Source organism: Mobula hypostoma, chromosome 4 (assembly GCF_963921235.1).
Source record: "Mobula hypostoma chromosome 4, sMobHyp1.1, whole genome shotgun sequence".
Classification (NCBI taxonomy): domain Eukaryota; kingdom Metazoa; phylum Chordata; class Chondrichthyes; order Myliobatiformes; family Myliobatidae; genus Mobula; species Mobula hypostoma.
In genome coordinates, this window is record NC_086100.1 from 24,484,948 (window position 1) to 24,509,222 (window position 24,275).

Below are 24,275 nucleotides of genomic sequence, written 5' to 3' on the forward strand. Positions count from 1 at the left end.
TATGGACTGAACAGAGATAGAGTTCCCCTCAACCTCACCTATTGCCCTATGAGCCTCCACATCCAATGTACCATCCTTCATCATTTCCATCCGTTCAACAAGATTCCACCACTGGCCCTACTTCACCTCATCTCCCTACTTCTTTCTGCCTTTTGCAGGGACCACACTCATCATGACTCCCTAGTCTCTTCATTCCTCCCCACCAGCCCTTCTCTCACCCCGTGGCACTTACCCCTGCCCTCACAGGAGGTGTAATTCTCCTCCTTCACCTCCATCTGGGAACCTAAGCAGCCTTTCCAGCTTAGGCAAAGGGTCACATGCATCTCCTCCAATCTCATCTATTGCATTCACTGCTCGTGATGTTGGCTTCTGGACATCAGAGAGACCACAAATAGACTGGGCGACTACTTCATGGTGGCCATCCTGAACTCCAGTTGCATGCCATTCCAATTCCCCTTCCCCTTCTTATGTCCATGTTTGGCCTTCTCTACTGCCAGATGAGGCCCAGTGCAAAATGGAGGAAGACCTCATATTCTGGCTGGTGCTCTACAGCCCAACAACATTAGTATTGAATTTACCAGTTTTAGGTGACCCTCAAATCCGGTGGCAACATGCATCAAAGTTGCTGGTGAACGCAGCAGGCCAGGCAGCATCTGTAGGAAGAGGTGCAGTCGACATTTCAGGCCGAGACCCTTTGTCAGGACTGCACCTCTTCCTACAGATGCTGCCTGGCCTGCTGCGTTCACCAGCAACTTTGTTGTGTGTTGCTTGAATTTCCAGCATCTGCAGAATTCCTGTTGTTTGCGCTCAAATCCGGTGGGTTGTTTCTCCCTCCTCCTCTCTTTCCAATCCGATGCGGTAACTTTCTGTTCTAATCTGTTCCACAAAGACAATACCAATTATGTCTGGCTAAAAACAGAGGAAAGAATGATTGGAAGGTCATTCAGCTTACTATCAAGAACTGACAAGAAACCAACATTGTCCTCTCTAAAGGAGCAGCTGACACCATAAACATATATTTAAAATCCATTAAAAAGTGGGCATAGATTTTTGAATAAACTGAAAATCAAAAAATGTTTTTGTGCTGGAAATCTGAAAAGCTCGTATAACATTTTCTAATATAGCAAACACATTCTTCTGTGAAATACCAACTCTGTTCGATACTAAATCTCTGAAGCTTCCTAGTTGGCAAGCAAGAGTGAAACCAATGCCAAGCATTGCTTGATTGAATAAAGCTATTTGCATACTTGGATAACATGCAGTTGAATTTGTAACTCACTATTCACTACCTACCAGAAATCCTATAAAACTTTGATTTTCAGGAAACTGGGAAAGGATAATTAAACTTAATTTATTCCTATTTAGTAAGAGAAACTCCCACATCCTGGAAATTACAAAGTATTGGAGGAAAGGGAAATTATCTTCAGAAGTCTATTTGTACGTTAATTACTAAAATAGGACTGCTTGACTCCTGACCAACGTTTCAGGATTAGAATTTTCAAGTTACCCGGTCATCTGTCAAATTTATTCGGCTTTGTTTTCTCATTGTGCAGGCTGTTGCTGTGTGGTTTTGAGATTCCTGGGGAATTTGCATTTGCACACTGTATTTTGCTTAATTGCTAATTTTCCCTACCTGCGTGAAAGCTAACTCTGGAGTGTAGTGTCACACCCTCTTCAACAGCCTTGCACTCAAGATAACCAGAATGAAAGTACTTCATTGCTTCATACTATATGGTGACCGAAGCAAACAGGTTTTTAGTGAGTTGTAAAATGCAAGAAGGGAGATTTTATTGCACAGTGAGTCGTAATGATCAGGTATGTATTGATAAAGTGGTGGAACAGGTTTAACGATAAATGTCAAAAGGGGAATAATCAGAATAGGGTTTAATACCACTGGCATATATCGTGAAGTTTGTTGACTTTGCAGTAGCAGTGCAATGCAATACATAATAATAGAAAAAATGTGAATTACAGTAAGTATGTATATTAAATAGTTAAATTAAATATGCAGTGCAAAAATAGAAATTTTAAAAAATAGTAAGGTCGTGTTCACAGGTTCAATGTCCATTCAGAAATCGGGTGGCAGAAGGGAAGAAGCTATTCCTGAATCATTGAGTGTGTGCCTTCAGGCTCCTGTACCTCCTTCTTGATGGTAGCAGTAAGAAAAAGGCATAACCTGGGTGATAGGGGTCCTTAATGATGGGTGCCGTCTTTTTGAGGCATCGCTCCTTGAAGATTTCCTGGATACTATGGAACTGACTAAGTTTACAGCTCTCTGCAGTTTACTTCGATCTTGTGCAATAGCCTTTTGGTACCAGGTGGTGATGTATCCAGTTAGAACGCTCTCCACAGAACATCTGCAGAAATTTGTGAATGACTTTAGTGACATACCAAATCTCCTCAAACTCCTAAAGAAATATAGCCACTGTCATTCCTCCTTCATTGATATATTGGGTCCAGGATAGATCCTCAGAGATACTGACACCCAGGAACTTGAAATTGCTCACTTTCCACTCCTGATCCCTGTACGAGGACTGGTGTGTGTTCTCTCATCTTACCCTTTCAGAATGGATCAAATCTTGACAAAACATGATCAAGCTATGCAGAAGGAATAGGAGTGTAGTGATACACGGCTCTTTTAGATGGCATACGAAAATAGAATAAGCTCACTGAATTTCTTATGGTAAGCTCTTAAAAAATGGACATACTGGGAATCTAAAATAAAATAACAATCACTGGGTGATCCCATGGTTTCAGTATAGAAGAATAGTAAATATTTCTTATTTTTCGTCCCTCTCAAAACTGAACAATAGAAAGGAAAATAAACTAGATCAGAAGAATATTTGAGAGACTTTAGAGATTATATGGTCTGCAAACATTTTAGTAGAAAAGCAAAACCCTTCTGAATTACTTTAAGATTGTCTCACCAGAAGGACGTTAGAAGAGCAAAAAATGGCTAAGATAATGCAAATCGCAGAAAGAGCATCAAATGATATAAAAAATTGAAAGACTGAACAATAAGCATTGGCAGGTTTTTCAATTGCAGGCAATAAAATTTACAGCTGTTTTTACCTGATACTGCACTCACATGCAGGAGTATTCAAAGTATTAGGAACAGGAAGCCTATATTTTTCCTCCTTGCTCAGGAACAGTAAGACAAATTCAGATGCCGCAATAACTGATCCAGCATGGGCTGGGACTTAAACTCCCCAGGGTTACAATACCTTATCAGATCTGCTTCAGTCCATGAGAAAGAAAGTAATAGTTAAGAGATGCATATAAATGTACTCACATCAGAATACTGTTGGAAAGATACAACATAAAGAAGCAGCAGTAATTAATGCTTATTATAGTAATTTCTTCATAGTTTGAAGATCAAAAGATATGGGAATTGGATGGGAAAATGAACAGGAATGTGAATCTTTTTGAATGACAGAAAATGTCCAAGGGGTCATATGGACTACTTCTGCTTCAAAATCTTATTTTCTTATTCAAAATCCAATGTGAATTTATTTTCAAAGTACATATACTACCCTGAGATTCATTTTCTTTTGGGCATTCATAGTAAATACAAAAGAACCACAATAGAACCAATGAAAAACAACACACAAACAGCAAAATGCAAACAACCAATAATTAAGTAACTACTTATTGCTCCATTGAAACTGAGATGTGAACTAAAGGTCCACGATAAATGGAAATCAACATCGCCCTTTGATTGAATAAGGAAATGTGGCCATTTTGTCATCTTCAAAGTGAGTTTTAGTTTGGGCACAGTCAGCTTTTTCTATGTTGCTCCATTACAGGTGATCTTCTGGGCATCTGGAAGAGTTTATGTACAGATTAAAGGAGGTGCATTGGAAGCAATCCAAAGCAGTTACAACATGCATTGTGCGCATATGGGTTTTATCGAGCTTTACGGTTTCTTACACAAGGGGCAGGCTTTTGAATTGTGTCAGACAGTTGTATTTGCAATTTTTAGTACACCACTCTAAGGTTTTAAACGTTAAACTGCTTAGTTCCATTCCAGCTGACCATTTTTTATTTTAAAGGTTCAATGACTTAATCTTCTTAAAATAAGCAGAAATTGGCAGTGAAAATTTTCACTGTAAGATGTACTTACATTTAACTGCATTCTCTAATGAACTTTGCAGTGTGTTCTGGTTAATTTTCTGCTAACTTTGATGAGAACTGTTGTCACAGATTTATTTAACCAGTGAAACATGGAACTACAAAGCTTCTAAAGCCAAAACCCAGATTGAAACAGCACTTTGATGATGAAATAATATTAGGAGAAAAGGCATATTTTGTAAATGGTATGGAACTCAATGAATAAAGTATATTTTTTATTAAACGCTAGAGGTTGAGTTTATTGGATGACTTCACTGAATATTTTATTCCTTATACTCCTACTGTTCAGAGAACAGCAAAGAGGGGAATGGGGCTATCCTGATCTTTTACAGTGTGTCGACCTTGAATTGTGACAGCCCCTTGCCAGTTAATCATGAAGTGGCCTTGTCAGTGAGCATGGAAATCCCCAGAGAGATTTCTGATAGGCTCACCTTCAGGAGAGAAGAAAGAAATATGAGCATTGGTTTCTCATTTATTTGCAGGTCAAGTATGACAATAAAGACTTATTCCCAGTGTCAAAAACACAGCAATACCTGGTACCTTAGATTATCCACATAGTTTATTTACAAAATGCTTGTGAGCAAAAGTGTACTTTTGCACTGATTGGTTTTTATTGTCCCTGTTTATGTGACAATGCTGTATTTCAATGGAATATGTTATGTGCAAGAATGTAGGGTGTATATAACTGAGAATAGGAGGCAAAATTGAAAGCAAAGTCTTTCAAGATGGATTGCATCTATTCCCTTGCATATAAGTGTATGTGAAGGAGCGTAGAAATAGAATTTTTTGCAGAAGCGAATTCATTCTCTTTGTACCCAGTTGCCAGTTATAATCAGCACATGCCAAATTCACAAAGTGTCTTGTGTTGAGCTCTCTGCCAATATTACTGTGTTTGAGGGGAAAAAATGCTTTGGATTATGTCAGTTTTAATTTCTGTGTCTTTTTTTATGGATGACACTTAATGAACATTTGGCTTAGTAAGAGTTAAGCATTTATTCCCTGCTTGGCAAGAATATCGTTCCCTTTGTACCATTTTGAACTCATTTCATTTCATCTCCAAGAAATTGCCAATGGATGCTATATTTTAGTCTTTTTTTTTTGTTCACAGCTCTTTGCCCAGCAGGATTAAAATTGAGGCTGTCAAAGTCATTTCACAGCTGTTAAAGGGAACTTCCAATCCATCAGCCTGGACTTGGTTCAAAGAAAGATCCCAGAGGAAAAGGACATTGATGTGAGTTACTGTTCCACTCTGTTGCTACTTTAGCTTCCATTACTATTTAGCTGGGAGCTTTATGAAATACCATGAGGAAAATCACACATATTAATTGGTTTGAAGCATTATCCGCATTTAAAAATAATAAGCATTTCTTAGAACAAAAAGATTGTAAATTGAATCTCATAGCTTGAATAATGTGAATGATACTTGCAACACTACACCTTTATGTTTCTGTACAGGCTTTTCTTGATTTCTAATCATTTGATTTACAAAAATTCCCGATAATGCCATTGAATCTTTCGTGTACATGACTTTAATTTACAAATCTATTTTTTGTTTGCAACAAATTTCTCCCTACTTTCCACCCACAGAAATACCTTGGACTGAAATACCCATAATGCATTTTGCTGAGCCTTTTCAGTTTACAAAAGTTTGCTTAGCAAAGTGCTTTCCATAAATACATCCCTTTGATAAATTAAAGCAGGGGTAGGCAACCTACGGCCCGCAGGCCAGATCCGGCCTGCGAAGGTATTTTGACCGGCCAGCAAGCAAATATTGGGATACTTGGCTTATCCAGCCTGCGAGTGATTTTTTTTTTTCCTTCCTTATTCTGAGTGTTTCACGCGACCACACTGATGGACATGCATGGTGTCTTGTTACACTGGCTCCAGTTTCCGTTTTGTTCCAAACCAAACACTGGTATATACGAATGACGGGAAGGCAGACTACCTTGTTAATATGTATTAGATACACTCCATGCACGCGTAGGTTTTCAGATGGAATCGTTCAAATTTGTAAACGGAAACAGCGTCACTGTGTTTTAACAAGAAATCCACGCTAAATATCCAGATATTTACATGTGATGGCATCATTGTTTGGCAGCATTTATCTGTGTGAGCAATTATTTTCAAAAATGAAGCACACCAAGAACCATTTGAGAACAAGATTGACTGATGCCCATCTGGGTAATGTCTTGCTCTTGGCATCAACAAGTCTGACACCCAATATTGAGAAGCTTTCAAGTAACAAACAGCATCAAGTTTCACATTGATTTATCGACTGTTTGCATTAAAATTTTCTTTTTTATTATACTTAATTTATCACCATTCAATGCATCATGTTCATGCATTTTAAGTTTAAAAATTCTTTGTGTCCTTTTAATAGATTCAAGAGATGCCTTGATTAAAATAAATTGCAACTAAACTGAGTTCTTTGATTACTAATTGGCATACTTGGTTAAGCACAAATGATTTTCTAGCATGCGTTATTCATTAATTTGAGGCAAAACATAACTAGATGTATTTAAATGGATAATTCCCATATTTCAAGTTTTTTATGGCATTTATCTGGCCCACAGAGGCAAAAAGGTTGCCGACCCCTGAATTAAACAATGGCAGTCACACTACTGTAACATTATTACATGTATACATGAGGGAATGATTTTAAATATCTATGTTTTGTTACCAGTTAAAATGATAGTGAATGCATTTTAAACTAATGGATTGCCTTGATTATTGGTCTGTACTTTAGCTCATCACGTATAATTTTTGACCCCGATAAACTTACTTTTAAATCAATTAATAACTTATTAATCAGTTAAATCAGCTAATAATTTATTATTCTGCAACTGATCAGAAATTGAAGGTTAACGACAGAGCAGGCAAATTTTATAGGATTTTGAATGTGATAGTTATGTGCACCGTGCATGTTACATGTGTGATAAAGTGTGTCTTTGTAATTAGTGTCTTAATTTAAAGCAAATCATAAATTAGGTTCAAAAGCAGATAAGAAAGTTATGAATTCTTAACATTTTGTAACAATGTTGAAATATTTGAATTTCAATTTACACCAGTTAAAAATCAAAATGAATTTTTACATCACACTATTGCATTTCAACTTACTTGGCCTTTTGAGTCTCTGCCAATGACCGGTGACCCCAAAGGTCTTGAGTGGTGCTTAAGAAGAGCACCGTTCACAGGGGTTGTATTTGGAGAGAGCAGAGAACTGAGGGGAACCCACATCACAAGTTATCAAATGTTAGAGTACGTGCAGTGAAATTACAAACTAAACATGTGAAAGAGGTTAGCACCATAGGGCAACGGCAATCTCTGTACTTTTAAGCTTAATGAAGTCATTGGCTTAAAGAATTATTCATGAAGTATGTTTAAATTCTGGAACTGTAAATCTGCTACCTCAATGACAAAATAATTAAACTACAGATGAGGAAAGTTGCTGCACTCAGCCCATGTTTCCACATAAACTCATCTATCTGCATGGGATCAGTCCTTCATTATGATACGTCCTTCAATTTTGTAACAGTCATTTTCCTTCTTCAAACAGTGCCTGTACATTTTCGACATGCCATATGTTTGGAGACATCTGTCCGAGCCTTTCTTTGTAAGTTTTTACCAAAGGGAGCACTTGACATCTATTTAGAGAGATAACAAATTAGTTTGCCTTGGAAGGTGATCAATTCTACACATTGATCCAATGTAGGTCCCTGTTTAAGTTTAACATTCTCCAATTAATAGGTAAATTGCGATGATATGGAGGTGAATTCTCATTTGCGGTGAAGATAAGCTACAGAATTGCAAAGTAGTCTGAAAGACATCTATTTGGAAAGTAAAACAAAACTCCACAAACACTTTGTTGAATTAGAAATCTGTCATCAAATTGAAATATTAATTAAAAGAATTACTTGGAGCAAAGACGAGATTCCCAAATTACGTTTGTCTGCTTCCCACTTCAAATTCAGTTTCTCTAGCCTTCCTTATTATCCACTCTCTGAAAGAAAGGGCTGCATTCTTTCTTCTTTTAACATTCACTTCCAAAAGACTCTTGCAGTGTGGAGGATCAGTGGGATCCTGGGGTCTGAGTCCATAGGACACTCAAAGCTGTTGCACAGGTTGACTCTGTGGTTAAGAAGGCATAGCATGCATTGGCCTTCATCAACCATGGGATTCAGTTTAAGAGCTGAGAGGTAATGTTGTAGCTATATAGGACCCTGGTCAGACCCCACTTGGAGTACGGTGCTCACTTCTGGTCACCTCACTACAGCAAGGATGTGGAAACTATAGAAAGGGTGCAGAGGAGATTTACAACAATGTTGCCTGGATTGGGGAGCATGCCTCATGAGAATAGGTTGAATGAATTCGGCCTTTTTTCCTTGGTGCGACGGAGGATGAGAGGTGACCTGATAGAGGTGTATAAGCTGATGAGAGGCATTGATCGTGTGGATAGTCAGAGACTTTTTCCCAGGGCTGAAATGGCTAGCACGAGAGGGCACAGTTTTAAGGTGCTTGGAAGTAGGTATAGAGGAGATGTCAGGGATAAGTTTTTTACGCAGAGAGTGGTGATTGCGTGGAATGGGCTGCCGGCAATGGTGGTGGAGACAGATACAATAGGGTCTTTTAAGAGACTCCTGGACAAGTACATGGAGCTTAGAAACTAGAGGGCTATGGGTAACCCTCGGTAATTTCCAAGATAAGGACATGTTTGGCACAGCATTGTGGGCTGAAGGGCCTGAATTGTGCTGTAGGTTTCCTATGTTTCTAAAAATAAACTGAGAGGACAATAATAAACTGCATAGAATTGAACTAATAATCTTTACTATCTTAATCACTCCACAGGAATCAATGCTTCTCTTAATTTTTTTTTGGACCTTTGAAACTTCAACTTCCTTCTCTAAAATAGCCTCCTCTTTTGTTTATTCTCTTCCCCCACCTCCAGAATTTTAAATGTGGCCCATCCAATCTCCAACCTGGCTATTTTCACCATGGCTGTTACCAATAGCCAGCTTTACCTCGATAGAAGAACATCTAACCAGCTTCCTTTTCTCATGTTTGCCAGAATAATGATAGTACCACAATCATACTGGTACACAAGCACACAGGTCAGCACAATGGTGCAGCCGCTAACATTGTGCTTTATAGTGCCAGCAACTGGGGGTTCAGTTCTGCCACTTTCTGTCAGGAGTTTGTATGCTCTCCCCGTGACTGCATAGGTTTCCTCCGGCTGCTTCAGTTTCTTCCCACGTTCCGAAGATGTACAGGTTTGCAAGGGTTAGTAAGCTGTGGTGACATTTGCGGCCTGCCCACAGCACTTCCTTGGACTGTGTTAGCCGCAAACGGAAATGACGCACTTCACTATGTGTTGCGATGTTTCAATCTACACGTGTCAAATAACAAATCTTTAATATTTAATCTTTGTCCCACTGTACTATATATTCATAACTCTATTCCTATTAAGCATAGAATGACTGGGATCATAATATCAATCTTGAGGATTTTTTTCCCAGAATAGTAAATACCAGAAAGCTGGAACAAAATAAACTGCAACTGCAATACCAGAGATCCTGGCTGGATCTCCGATAATGTCAAGGTGCACCAACCAGATTTAAACTGTGAAAAGAAATAAAAACAACAAAAAATATACAAGAAACGCTTACCATATCCAAAGAGGATTGAATGCCTCTTTCAAAAAAGTTTCTCAATTGCTGCTGACAGATTTGGAGATGTGATTGTAATGATGGGATGGAAGTCGATAAGGTAATTTAGGCTAGTGTAAACGATAAGCTGCAGTGTCAGCATGGTTAAGCTGCAAGGATCCTGTTCCAGTTGGGATAGAGTCCAAACTCAGGCTGCCAACTATCAGACCAGTGGAGAACAATGTCTTCTAGTCTCTGACCAAATTTGCTTCTCTTGTTTTGCTCAAAATGTACAATGCTTTTAATCAACATATAATAATGGAGGAGCTGCTTCCTTTCATTTAAAGATACTAAAAAAATTAATAACACTGCAAATGAACAAAATTTACAGTTAATATGTACAGCATATTACTTTTTAAAGAGCAACATGGGTGGATTTGAAATACCAGTGTGTGCAGGCTTGGGAATGATAAGAAACATATGCAGGAAATGTCGTGATTAATATATTGATTTTAAAGGAAATTTTGTTTTGAGTTTTCTAAACAAAATCCTTGTAGTTGATTTAAGTAAGAAAACAGATTTTATCTCCCGCTAATACTCCCCTTTTGTCAGACATATCACTGACTTGTTTTTTTTTTCAAATTGAGAGTTATTATACTCGCACACAAAATGCTCATGGAACTTAGCAGGTCAGGCAGCATCTATGGAGAATCCGAATGAAGGGTCTCAACCCAAGATGTTGACTGTTTATTCTTCTCCATAGAAGCTACCTGACACTTTGAGTTCCTCCAGCATTTTGTGTGTGTTTCTCTAGATTTCCAGCATGAAGAAAAGGAAACAAGTGATCATTTAAGTAAAACATTTTAGCTTGCTTATTTATGTATGGAATGTGGGCTTTTATATGTGAGCACTTACAACCCAGAACGAGGTCAGCCACTTTCCTGAACCTTGCAATCAGTGGAATGAGTTTGGGGTGTTAGATTTTGGTGAAGGCAGTGTTGTTGAGTAACAAAAATGATTAGTTAAATCCTGTTTTATTGTGGATGATTATGGTTTGGCATATGTATAGAACAAAGATTAAGCCCTATTGTTAATCCTAAGTCCCTAACCTTTAGCACCAATAAAGACAAAGACAACAGTGCATGGAAGTATCCCAGCTTGCTGGTTCATACACCACTCTGATTTAAGAATATATAGCCTGCCATATGTATAGGACAAAGGTTAATACTACTAGTAATCCCATCCTGACACCTGCCTATGTGTTGAAGCACACAGATGTAGACTGCTTCATTTTTCTGAGGATACGAGAACAGAATTGAACATTGTTCATTTATCAGTGTACGTTCTCGTGCCTGACCTTGTGATGGAAGGAAGGTCATTGATGGTGGTGACGATGGCTGGACCTACAACACTGCCCTGAGGAATTTCTGCAATGGTGCCTGCGGCTGGGATGATTGACATTCAGCAACCACGGCCAAACACTGTGCAAGTTTTGACTCCACCTAGTGGACTGTTAATGCCAACTGACTTCTCTTTCTCCAAGATTCCTTGATGCCACAATGCAATGAAGTAGTGCCTTGAGGTCAAGGGTGGTCACTGTCACCTGATCACTGGAATCCAACTCTTGTCCAACTTTGGATCAAAGCCTTATTGAGTTTTGGAGATGACTGGTCTTGGAATATTGGTCATTATCATTGCTTGAGTAACTTATAGTCTGACAAAATCTAAATGGAATTCTTTAAAATTTAGCTTGTTGTTCTAATTTTGCTGAAATAAGTTTCACTCAGGGATTATCTGTGACTGTGTTGATCGCTAACGGAAATAAAGCATTTCACTATATATTTTGATGTTTCAATATACATGTGACAAATAGCAAATCTTTAATCATTGTCCCACTGTACTATATTTTCATAACTACATTCCCCATAAAGCATAGAAAGACTGGGATCATAATATCAAGCTTGAAACATAAGGGTTTTGTTTTCGCCAGAATAGTAAATACCAGAAAGCTGGAACAAAAGAAACTGCAATACCAGAGATCCTGGCCAGATCTACGATAATGTCAAGGTACCCCAACCAGAGTTAAACCGTGAAAAGAAATAAAAACAAAAAAAAAATACAAGAAGAACTTGCCAAATAAACAAAAAAAAAGCAGGAAACACTTACCGGATCAGTAAAAAAGCTTCACAGTTGCTGATGACAGAGTTGGAGATGTGACTGTAATGATGGGATGGGAGTAGATAAGTTTCACTCATTTGTTCCCAAGAATTTTGTTTGAGGGAGGAACCAACCACTCATTTCAAACGCAAACATTTGTTCAGATAGCTACCTAATGAAAGCAACACACACAAAATGCTGGAGGAATTCAGCAGGCCAGGCAGCATCTATTGAAAACAGTATAGTCAATGTTTTGGGCCGACCCAACGTGAGTGTGGCAACAGCGCAACAGTAGAAGATGCCGTGGAAAGAGTTATCGGAATGGGAGTGGGAAGTGGAATTAAAATGGGTGGCCACTGGGAGATTCCACTTTTTCTGCAGACAGACCCAACATAGATTGGGCAACCGCTTCGCCGAGAACCTACTCTTCATCCGCCAGAAAAAACGGGATCTCCAAGTGGCCACCCATTTTAATTCCATTTCCCATTCCCATTCCCAAATGTCTATCTATGGCCAACTCAGGTTGGAGGAACAGCACCTTATATGCTGTTTGGGTAGCCTCCAACCTGATGGCATGAACATCCATTTCTCAAACTTCCAGTAGTGCCCACCACTTCACCATTCCTCATCCCCTTTCCCCTCTCTTACCTTATCTCCTTGCCTGCCCATCGCCTCCCTCTGGTGCTCCTTCCCCCGCTTTTCTTTCTTCCATGGCCTTCTGTCCTCTCCTATTAGATTCCTCCTTCTCCAGCCCATGTATCTCTTTCACCAGTCAACTTCCCAGCTCTTTACTTCACCCCCTTCCCCTCCCAGTTTCACCTGTCACCTTGTGTTTCTCCCTCCCCTCCCCCAACCTTTTAACTCTCCTGCTCATCTTTCTTTTCTCCAGTCCTGCTGAAGGGTCTTGGGCCAAAATGTCAACTGTACTCTTTTCCATAAATGCTGCCCGGCTTGCTGAGTTCCTCCAGCATTTTGTGTGTGTTGCTTGGATTTCCAGCATCTGCAGATTTTCTATTGTTAGTGATTGGTCAACCTAATGAAAATTTTTTTTTAACTTAAAACACAGTTATTTAATTGACAAAACAGTCACAGAAATGTTTATCAGCTTATTCTTTCTAAGTACGTGAGGGCAATCTGCTCATAATTTTAAAAGCTAACTACCTTGCTGTATGTAAATAACTACCCTTAGTTGATTCAGCAAATGGGGCAGTGAATCAACATGTAAAGCTAAGGCTCCTGTTTGCTTTAGAAGAAAATAACAATCACTGTTTTGATGAATGAAATGGACAGTGATTTCCTGCAACAGCACAGAATCTTCAAAGTTTCAAAGTAAATTTATTATCAAAGTACATGTATGTCAGCTCTTTCTACCTGACTCTGCTCTGAGATGCTCGGTGCTTCGATTGAAGCTAAGGCCAAATCCCAGCCATCGACTAGCACCATCTAACCCGCCATGGCATCCACATCCGAGCTGGCCTGCATCCACAGCACTCTCATCCTTCACGACGATGAGGTCACCGTGACCGAGGACAAGCTCAATGCCCTCATCGAGACAGCTGGAATTAATGTCGAGCCTTTCTGGCCCAGTCTGTTTGCTGAGGCTTTGGCAAACATTGACATTAATAGTCTGATCTGTAGTGTTGGTGCTGGTGGCGGAGGAGGTGTTGCTGCCCCTGCTGCGGAAGAGAAAAAGGAAGAGAAGAAACAGAAAGGATCTGAGGAGTCTGATGATGACATGGGCTTTGGTCTCTTTGATTAAGTGCCATGAAGTATTTGTTACAAACAAACAAACAAACAAATAAATACCCAAAAGAAGTACATATACGTAAACTATAGGAATTCGGCAGATGCTGGAAATTCAAGCAATGCACATCAAAGTTGCTGGTGAACGCAGCAGGCCAGGCAGCATCTCTAGGAAGAGGTACAGTTGACGTTTCGGGCCGGGCAGGACCTGATGAAGCGTCTCGGCCCGAAACGTCGACTGTACCTCTTCCTAGAGATGCTGCCTGGCCTGCTGCGTTCACTAGCAACTTTGATGTGTGTTGTGTGAGTACATATATGTCACCATTTACAACCCTGAGATTCATATTCTTGCAGGCATACTCAATAAATCCAATAATCATAATAGAATCAATGAAAGATTGCAGCAAAAGGTAAGAAATAGCCAGTGAGCAAAAGAAAACAAACTGTGCAAATACAAAAAGTAAGAAAACAATAATAATAAAGAAGCAATAAAGACTAAGAACAGGAGATGAAGAGTCCCAGAAATTGAGTCCATAAGTTGTGAAAACATTTCAGTGATGGGCATGTGAAGTTCAGTGGAGTTTTCCCCTCTGGTTGAAGAGCCTGATGGCCTGATAACTGTTCCTAAACTTGGTGGTGCAACTCCTGAGGCTCCTGTATCTTCTTCCTGATAGCAGCAGCAAGAAGAGAGCATGACCTGGGTAGTGGAGGTCCTGATAATGGATGCTGCTTTCCTCCATGGAGATGTGCTCAACGGTGGGGAGGACTTTACCGGTGATGGACTGGGCCATATCCACTACTTCTTGCAGGATTGTCCATTTAAGGGTATTGGTGCTTCCATCCCAGGCTGTGATACAGCCAGTCAATATATTCTCCACCACACAACTACAGAAGTTTGTCAAAGTTTTAACTGTCATACCAAATCTTTACCAACTCCTAAGGAAGTAGAGGCACTGCCGTGCTTTCTTCGTAACTGCACATGCGTGCTGGGTCCAGGACAGATCTTCTGAAATAACACTGAAGAATTTAAAGTTGCTGACTCTCTTCACCTCTGATCCCCAGTGAGGACTGGCACATGGACCTCTGATTTCCTCCTCCTGAAGTCAATAATCAGCTCCTTGGCCTTGCCGACATTGAGTAAGAGGTTGTTGTGTGGCACCACTCAGCCAGATTTTCAATCTCCCTCGTAAAATGCTGATTCATCACTCCCTTTGATTAAGCCTACGAAAGTGGTATTGTTTGCAAACTTGAATATGGCATTGGAGCTTTGCTTTGCCACATACCTATATGTAAAAGATTAAAATAAGAAAGAGAAAACGTGTGAAATTACTCAGCCAAACAAGACACACGAAAATAATAGCAGGAGTAGGCCAGTTATTTTGTCAAGGCTACCCTACCATTCAAGATGGTTTTTCAATCATCTGCCCTAGACCTCCATTCTTATGACCATCACTATTTCCAGTGATTTGCCTCCTGAACCCTCTTGGGTAGTAAACCCCAGAGATTCACCACTCCCTGCAAGAAGAAATTTCCACACACATTGGGTATAAATAATTTTTACCTATCTTTTAAATATGTCTGTCCATTTAAGACTTTCACGCTAGTGGCAACATCTAAATATCTACCTTAGATCTTGCCTGTTTTAATAAGATAAACCCTCATTCTTCTGAACTTCTGACTTTTGCTTCAACCTTTTTTTTGATTGGGAACACTCACCCGATAAGTTAACTCAATGAATCTCTTCTGCAGTGCCTCCACTGCTAGTATATCCTTTCTTATAACAAGGGGACCAAACCTTTACAGTACTCCAGGTACAACACCCCAAACAATTCTATGTTATCCATTTTCAAACTCCACTCCAATCCTGTGCCATTTGCCTTCTTATATACTAGCATAACCTGCACACTAACATATTGTGCTTCATGCACACAAACACCTGTACGCCTCTCCACTGTATTTATTCACATCTTATCTAAACTGATTTGAAGATGTGGAGAAAGAATAACGTAAGAGCTGTAAGGAATTAAATAAAAGAATGAAAGTACAGTGTGAAAAAAACATACTAATAAGAAAATAAAGATGAATCTGCAGGAGGTGTAAATGACATTGCTGGAGGAATTTGAAGTGAATGTTGGAAATCTGAATTAATATGCCCAGAATGGTTATTATCTGAAATTTATCTACTCAATTTTAGGTCGAGGAGGCTGTAATATTTCTCATCAGAAAATGAAATAAGAATGTTGCTGTCTGAGCTGCCCTTCTCCTGCAGTATCTTCCCATTCTTCTTGGTAATCTAATCACAACATGCTTCAATGAAAGATCCTTCAGAAAATCTGTGAGCTAATATGTGTTATAAAATGGTAGCAGTGCTGTTTGTTCACCACTGAACCAAAAACAATCCAGTGTATAGTAATTACACTGTTTGCATGATGGTTGTAAATTATTATTTTTATTAGCTGGGGTTTTGTTCTGCAAACTTTCTTGAAGAAAGGAAGAAACTTATGCAAATGTAAGAGAGAACTAGTAGGTGAACTAGGAACAGCAATCTGTTTATCATTTTGGATGTTGTAATATTTTATCTGGAAATTATAGCAACACCTTCAAGAATATAGATTAAAGATCTAAAGATTAGCTTTATTTGTCACATGTACATCAAAACATACAGTGAAATGTGTCAAAACGCTTCTGGTGTCAACATAGCAAGCCAACAGCTTACTAACCCTAACTGTAGATCATGGAATGTGGGAGGAAATCAGAGTACCTGGAGGAAACCCACATAGCCATGGGGAGAATGTACATACTCCTTACAGACAGTAATGGGATTTGAACTCTAATCAGTGATCGCCGGTGCTATTAAACTATTGCACTAACTGCTATGCTACCGTGCCATCTGGAGGACAGGGATATTCACTTAATTCGATTATATTTATTTATTGAGATACAGCTTGGAACTGGCCCTTCCAGCCCTTCAAACTGCACTGCTCAGCTATCCTCCAATTTAATCCTAGCCTAATCACGGGACAATTTACAATGACCAATTCACCTACCAACCGATACGTATTTGGACTGTGGGAGGAAGCCAGAGCAGCCGGAGGAAACCACGCGGTCACGGGGAGAACGTACAAACTCCTTACGGGCAGCGGTGGGAATTGAACCCGAGTCGCTGGTACTGTAAAGCGTTGTGCTAACCACTACACCCCTGTTGTCACGTGCTATCAAACAAGAGTGAAAAACCTTTGTCTGTATGCCATCCAGACAGATCATGTCACATCTAAGTACATTGAGGTCGTAAAATGAAACAGAACTCAGTGTTCAAAGAAAGTCCAGTGAAGGTAAACAAATTAACTGCTTAGGCTTTGATAAGGTAGATGGAGAGATCAAATTTATTTTTAGTATGACTACAGAAGACCAAATATTCAATGCAGAATGCCTGACACTCACACACTCTCATAGTTTTGCTATCAGAACCTCTTTCCACTAAGTTATTTCGGTATCTGTACTATGAGTGCTAGAATTTCCAATGAAACTTGAACTTCTTGTTTTCTGGCAGAAGAACACTTGCATATACTGTCAGAAAAATTCACTTGGAAATGTACTTGCCTATTCTTGGATGCCTGCTCATACAAGTGGATTTGATGTCATTAAATATGTCAATAATGTGTTACAAGCTAAACGGCATCTTAGCATTGAGATTGCTTAAAGCACAAAATTTTGAAATTATAAACCACTTCACAGTTCCCAAAAAGCACGTGTGGGAGGAATCAAAGGTCTAAGTTTAATAGAGAAATGTGAAATGTTTGTTGAGAAGTATTGAGAATACTGTCAGAAACAAGGAAAGCAAAGTGTAATTATAGCAGTTTGTCCCAGTGTTAAGGCTGTAAATGAGGAGGTTACAGTTTTGAGCCCTGTGCTTGGGTTTGAGTACATAATCTGGATAAACATTGAAGCACATTAATTATGGAGCACTGCATTGGCACATCTTTAAACATAATGTGCATCTGTCTATTCAGTTGATAACAAAATAACCAATGACTTGATTCTAACTAGAGTAGGAGAGTTTTAAAAGTGTCCTGACAATCAATTATCCCACAATAGAAACCTCTAAATCGGATTTACTTGCCATTTAACTCATTTGCTTTTTGTAGGGCTCTGTATACAAATTGACTGCAGTATTATATACAAAATAACAATAGCTTCACTTCATAACTGAATTACTTTGCTCCGAGGTACATTGGGGATGTGAAATGTACTACATAAATCTGTCTTCCTTCTGTTTTTCCTAAGCATGGTTCACTGTGTTAAGACAGTTCTCAATGTTCAAAAACCAATCAGCAGCCAGGCAAAATGAGATTGCAGGTGAAATCACTAGGGTTTTATAGGCAATGCTATGGGGACAGAGACAAACCTTAATACATATTGTAATCAACACACACAAAATGCTGGAGGAACCCAGCAGGCCAGGAAGCATCTATGGAAAAGAGTAAACAGTTGACGTTTCAGGCTGAAATCCTTCATCAGGACCTGGCCTGCTGAGTTCCACCAGCATTTTGTGTGTATCACATTAATCTGCTGTGGTTGTGGACTTCAATTGCCATTGAACATTTTAGGCTACTTGTTGGTCAGGCTGGACCAGATAGTATGGAGTCAAGAGAGCTTGAGTCAATTTCAGTCCTCCTTACCTGGACTGTTGTTTTTTCTCTCTAACAGGTGACTTAGCTCACAGCCAAGTATTTGCAGTTAATTAGTACCTACAACCTCAATTCAATCTCAGCAACCCAACCTGTAATACTTCATAAATGCAAACTATGATGAAATTCAGAACTCATACACTGGCAGCTCCTTTTTGTATTGTCAGCATGTCACTAGGCACTGTCTGTAAATAACTGTCCCATGGGATCCCAGAAACCTTCAGCACTGATTTTTGGGAAAAGAACAATTATGGTGTCACCACATGCAGAGGCTATGCTGATGGGGGGAATATTTGCCAGCTGTTATGGTGTGAGTGACATGGATCAAGAATCTTGCCGTGAAGTTTTTTGCTTGTCTCTCTCTCTGGCAAAACATCGTGTAATGATAAGACTGTTCCTCAAGCATTTTGCTAAGAGGGGGATCTGCTTGAAGTCAATTTGCCCACCTCCCTTCTTAATGGTGTCACCTTGCAGGAGTTTACTTCATTTCCAACTTTGGCATTGAAGTCACCCAGGAAGATTTGGTCAGCTCCTTCTGGGAGTTCTTACAAAGTTGAAGTACCTAATAATATATGCAAAAGCAGGAGGAAGGTATATGACCACTTGAACCTGCTGTGCTATTCACCAGATCAGGACTGACCTCCTTTATCACAAGTGTCACGCCCACAATCTATTTCCCTCGATTCCTTTATCATCCAGAAATCGATAAATCTCTCTTATAACTGTAATCAATGACTTAGCCTCCACAGCCCTCAGGGATAGAGACTTCCAGTGATTCACTCTCTAAGCAAATAAATTTTTCCTTAGTTCAGCCTCAAATACCCACCTTAGTTTGCCTCTCATTCTAGATCCCTTAGCCGGGGGTATCGTCGTTCCCACCCCCCCGCCCCACACACACACACACACACACACACACACACACACACACACACACACACGCACACACCTGCTTTGTCAAGCTCTCAGTATTTTGTATGATATTATTGTTCATTCTTCTGAACTAGAAATCTCTCTTCTTGTGACAGACCCACCATCTCTTTCCTTCTTAAATGGTGGGTCGCGTTTGCCTCTTTCCAAATCCTCAGCAATCATTCCAGAACCTACAAAGTTTTTGAAGCTGATGATTACACCACATATGCTCTCAGTAGCCACCCATTTGAGAAATTGGGAATATTGATCACCAGGTCTTTGGGATTTATCTGTGTTCAGGTTCATTAACTTAATTACTACCATTTCTTTTCCAATACTTTTCATTTCCTTGTTTGCACTAGACCTTTAGGAGTTTTTTTGTGCCTTCCGACATGCAGACAGACATAAATCATTTGTTTAATTCCTTGTATCCCCATTATAAATTTTCCTACCTCTGTCACTGAAGAACCCACATTTGCCAGTTTTAGTAAAAGCTCTTTCCATTTGTTTTTATGCTTCTTGCCAGTTTATAGTCTTACTTATTTTTCCTTTCAATTTCTTGGCCATCCTTTGCTGAATTTTGAAAACCCCAATCCTTGGCTCAGTGTTGCCTTTGGTAAATTTATAAACCTTTTTGTAGGTTTACTACAATACTTATTTTCTCCTAGGATCTATGTTTGGATTCCTCTGCCTCTAGTTTTTTTTTGTATCTCAAAGATGTACATGGATTAGAAGTCTACCGTAATATTTTAAAGGAAAATCTAGTCTCCTTTAACACTACTATACGCGCTGCAAAATTATTATAGAGAATAGCAGTGATTCAAGAATATAAATAGATTATTAATCTATTGAATAGAATACTGTAATTGATTTACTTTATTTATTATTATTTTATTTTGATTTTTTCCACTATATTATGTATTGCATTGAATTTATGCTGCTAAGTTAACAAATTTCACGAAACATACCGATCTGATTCTGATTCAATTATAAACCAACTGTTGAACCCTGCCCCAACCTATAATGTCCTCAGTCAAGCATCTGCCACAAAATGTGAGAAATTCGCAATTTTTTAACAACAAAATTACTTCTATTAGGGAGAGTATAGTCACAGATACTGATAACCTTTACAGCCTCATAAAAAGAAGGCAACCATGTCAAAATTTACAAGTATTTCTGATTCAGAACTCCCTAAGATTGTAACAAATATTAAACCTTCTACCTTCTGTATTGACCCTGTACCTACCACACTTTTTAAGGACTCTTTTAATAATGTTTTTAATTTGTTAGAAAAATTATTAATACATCCCTTGAAACTGGAGTTTTTCCAACTGCCTTCAAAATTGCAGCTATTAAACCCCTACTTAAAATGTCAAACATTGATAGTGAGGTGCTAGTTAACTACAGGCCTATGTCAAATCTTCCCTTCCTTGGCAAGGTTCTTGAGAAAGCCATTTTCAACCAACAACAACTTTCTAAATGTGAACAATATTCTACGAAATTTTCAGCCAGGTTTCAGAGCAAACCACAGCATGGAGAAGGCCCTAATCAAAATTGTCAGCACTAATGTCAACAGGGTCTCAATTCTAATTCTGCTAGATCTAAGTGCTGCCTTTGACACAAATGATCACAACATTCTCCTTGATCACTGTGAGAACTGGGTTGGCTTCTCTGGTAGTGCCCTGAATTGCTTTCGCTCATATATCTTACAGAGAAATTTTTTTGTCTCTGTCTTGGAGACCATTTTCTAAGAGATACAATGTTCCTTTTGATGTTCTTCAGGGAGGCTGCCTTAATCCCCCACTCTGTCCCTTGTACATGTTCCCTTTAGGAGATGTCAATGGAGAGCACAAACTTGATTTCCACAGTTAGACAGACAGCACACAATTGTAAACCTTGAATGAGCCTGTTGATGATATCACCCTATCTTCTCCAACTTCTGGTATGGCTGTAATAAAAGGATGAGCAATAATTTCCTAAAACTAAATAAAGATAAAACTGAAATACAGCTTATTCCAGTTAATTAGGCTATCAATTAACCGGGACAGCAATTTACGTGGGACCACTCTTAAAGAACAGAAACTAATTGAGAAAATTGCTGGGATTCCCTTCCTTTATTTCGGACACTGTGCTGATTAATTGGGGCAGGTGACCTTTGCTGAACAGGTTCTAACTCGTGTCAGTCACGTGCACTTGTGTGGTCGTTAGAAACTACACCGTGCTTAGAGCACAAGGTTTTTAATAGCATTAGTTACATGAGATTGTGTTTAAAAAGCAGCGATTTTTGTCACTGATAGTTGGCAAGAAATAAGCAGTAAGACAATTCAGAATTCAGTCCTGCTGAAGGGTCTCAGCCCAAAATGTTGACTGTACTTTTTTTCATAGATACTGCCTGGCCTGCTGAGTTCCTCCAGCATTTTGTGTGTGTTGCTTGGATTTCCAGGATCTGCATATTTTCTCTTGTTTGTGGTTGGAACTGTTTGGCTCACTGTGGTTTCAAGCACTCGGGCTTGGGTATGCCAGAAATGGCCAAGAGAGAAAATGGAACTATTTCACTACTGCAACAAGTTAGGAACTATGAAAAATTTGAAAATATCGTGAATGTTACAATGAAAATGAAGATTTGGGGGGATGCAATCATTTAAAGTGTTGTACAGTATGACGGCAATCCCTTATTTGCTCAGCTGTCTGCTGATTTTGTTCATTTACAGTCAATTAAAAGAACATGGTCTCATGCACTAGATGGATTCCTCCGAAAATAACTATTAAGAATGAGTGCATAGTTTTGTTGTATTGGTAGTGTTCTAATTCGTTCTGTATTTCATTTGAATACATTATGTGTTGCTCTGTTTGTCTTTTTATACCTTTTTAACTATTTCCTTGAAACTTTGCTTAATTGGAGTAGCCGCTTAATTGGGTCAAAGTGTACTTGTCCGATGTGTCCTAACTTTCAGTTGGTCCCAAAGCCTAAAGAGATAAATTTCTTGATAAACTTGGGAACTTGGCTTCCCTTGTAAAATCAGAAGTAACTGGCCTGAGTGCAAATCGTGATTCAGATCTGAATTTTATATCCCACATAAAGAAAGTGACTGAGCAGTATTTCTACACTTAGGGAATATTGCAGAAGTATATCCGTTTCTGTCACGTAATGATGCTGAAAAACTAATTCAAGCCTTTATATCGAATAGACTTGGTTATACTTTATACTTTATTGTCGCCAAACAATTGATACTAGAATGTACAATCATCACAGCGATATTTGATTCTGCGCTTCCCGCTCCCTGGATTACAAATCGATAGTAAATATTGAAAATTTAAGTTATAAATCATAGCCTTACTTGATTGCTGCAAAGCACCTTTTATAGGCCTTCTGAAGCAATCTATTGACAAACTTCACCTTCTTCAGAATGCTGCTGCCTGACTTTTAACTAAAACCAGGATAAGGGTGGATATCACTCCCATTCTAACTACTTTGCATTGGCTTCCTGTATCTTTTAGAACTTTAAAGTTCTCTTACTTGTTTTCAAAACTGCCAGTGGTATAGAACCAGAGTACGTCACAGAATCGCTTTCATTTTATAATCCTGCTTGAACTCTTGGGTCTTCTTCCATCAGTCTCTTAAATTTAAACACTCTCCCTCAAAAGATAATTGGCAGGACAGCTTTTATGAACTACACTCCTAAACTATGGAACTCAATCCCTAAAACTATAAGGGATGCCGACTCAGTTGACACATTTAAATGATATCTCAAAACCAATTTACTTAACTTTGCTTTTACCTAACTTCTTTTTGTCTTTTCTGTTCATGGTTGCACTTTATCCCATTGTAAAGCACCTTGAACTACATTGTCTGTAAGAAAAGTGCTGTATAAATAAGTTATTATTATTTGTAGCATATCATTTAATATTTTATTAAATGTTAGTTATTGTCAGGCCATTGTCAGAGTTACACGGCACGGAAACAGGACCTTAAGCCCAGATGATCCAGGCTGACCAAGATGCCCCATCCAAGTGAGTCCCATTTGGCACTAACTTTCTAAATCTGTCCAATCCAAGTACTCGTCCAGCTGTCTTTTAAGAGCCATTATTGTACAGGTACTTGCCTCAACCACTCCCTCTCGCAGCTCATTCTAAATTGATACACCCTATCCTCGTTACATGCGAGGGATACGTTCCTCGAAGTTGACGCATAATGTGAAATTGCATAATGTGAATAATTATTTAAATGGAGAAAATAGGGATGTGTTCCGGAGGGCCTCCTAAATATGTTTTATCTGTAATTTATTCACATTTTTATACCAATACGACACAAAAGCAGTACTACAAGACAACATTTGCATTATATTTAATCAATTTAAGGTAATATTCAATGTAACAAATCATAGAAAGTTAACATCCTCTGGTGTACAGTACTCACCAACAGTGGCAGGTGTGTTCGCTCCGAGAGATGAGTGGTTGTTGTTGTGTTGGGCAGCTTTACATGGATAAGGTGGATGCTTGTGGTCGTCAGGATAATATCAAGCACAGCAAGGGGTGAAGGAAGGCTCACAGAACTCTTAGAACTGCCGGCAGCAGAAGATTACAGCGATTTGCATAAAGTGATGAAGGTTGTTTGCTTGGCAGCATTTTGTTTTAAATTTGCTTGTAGGGAAGAAGGTTGACGGCAGGGAGCGACTGAAATGCTGACTCCGTTCTAAATTCGGGTCCATGTCCATCGCCGTTTGTGCCAAGTGTTCCAACTTCCACCATTCCCTCACTGTTGGTAAACTTCCGGGATTTTCAAAATCGTCTGTTGCTTGCAGCATCTGAGAGATAGTTCACTGTAAAAAAAAATACGCACGCCTTGAATGTGGATCACACCGGTCGAGTGGTTGAATTAGTGATGTTGTGTTAGGCGGTGGGAAACGCACTGTTATGTTACGATGAATGCTGTCCAATTGTTTAGGATGGGCTGGCGCATTGTCAAGCAACAAAAGGACTTTAAAGGCAAGATTCTGTTCCCGTC

The 24,275-nt window shown here is 39.1% G+C and overlaps 1 protein-coding gene and 2 long non-coding RNA genes across 6 annotated transcripts in view; 2 read left to right on the forward strand and 1 right to left on the reverse strand.

The window, feature by feature from the left end:
* The window catches only part of LOC134345173 (uncharacterized), a 59,996-nt gene that overhangs the window by 21,372 nt on the left and 14,349 nt on the right, over positions 1–24,275 (forward strand). For 3 of the 4 annotated variants that reach the window (XR_010017621.1, XR_010017622.1, XR_010017623.1), the window contains one exon: positions 5,240–5,362. This is a non-coding gene — a long non-coding RNA (uncharacterized LOC134345173). Of the gene's footprint in view, positions 1–1,795; positions 1,816–5,239; positions 5,363–24,275 lie in introns of those variants that run through there. The other variant, XR_010017624.1, reaches the window with a different exon arrangement.
* Positions 13,060–13,787, forward strand: LOC134345171 (large ribosomal subunit protein P1-like). Its single transcript, XM_063045404.1, has one exon. The coding sequence runs from the start codon at positions 13,384–13,386 to the stop codon at positions 13,687–13,689; it is 306 nt and encodes a 101-aa protein (XP_062901474.1). The 5' UTR covers positions 13,060–13,383; the 3' UTR covers positions 13,690–13,787.
* Positions 23,687–24,275, reverse strand: part of LOC134345177 (uncharacterized) — a 42,098-nt gene continuing 41,509 nt past the window's right edge. Inside the window, exon 3 of the long non-coding RNA XR_010017627.1 lies at positions 23,687–24,090. This is a non-coding gene — a long non-coding RNA (uncharacterized LOC134345177). The remainder of the gene's footprint in view (positions 24,091–24,275) is intronic.

Coding starts and splice junctions, on each gene's coding strand:
- LOC134345171 (XM_063045404.1), top strand. CDS start 13,384: ATGGCATCCACATCCGAGCTGGCCTGCATCCACAGCACTCTCATCCTT.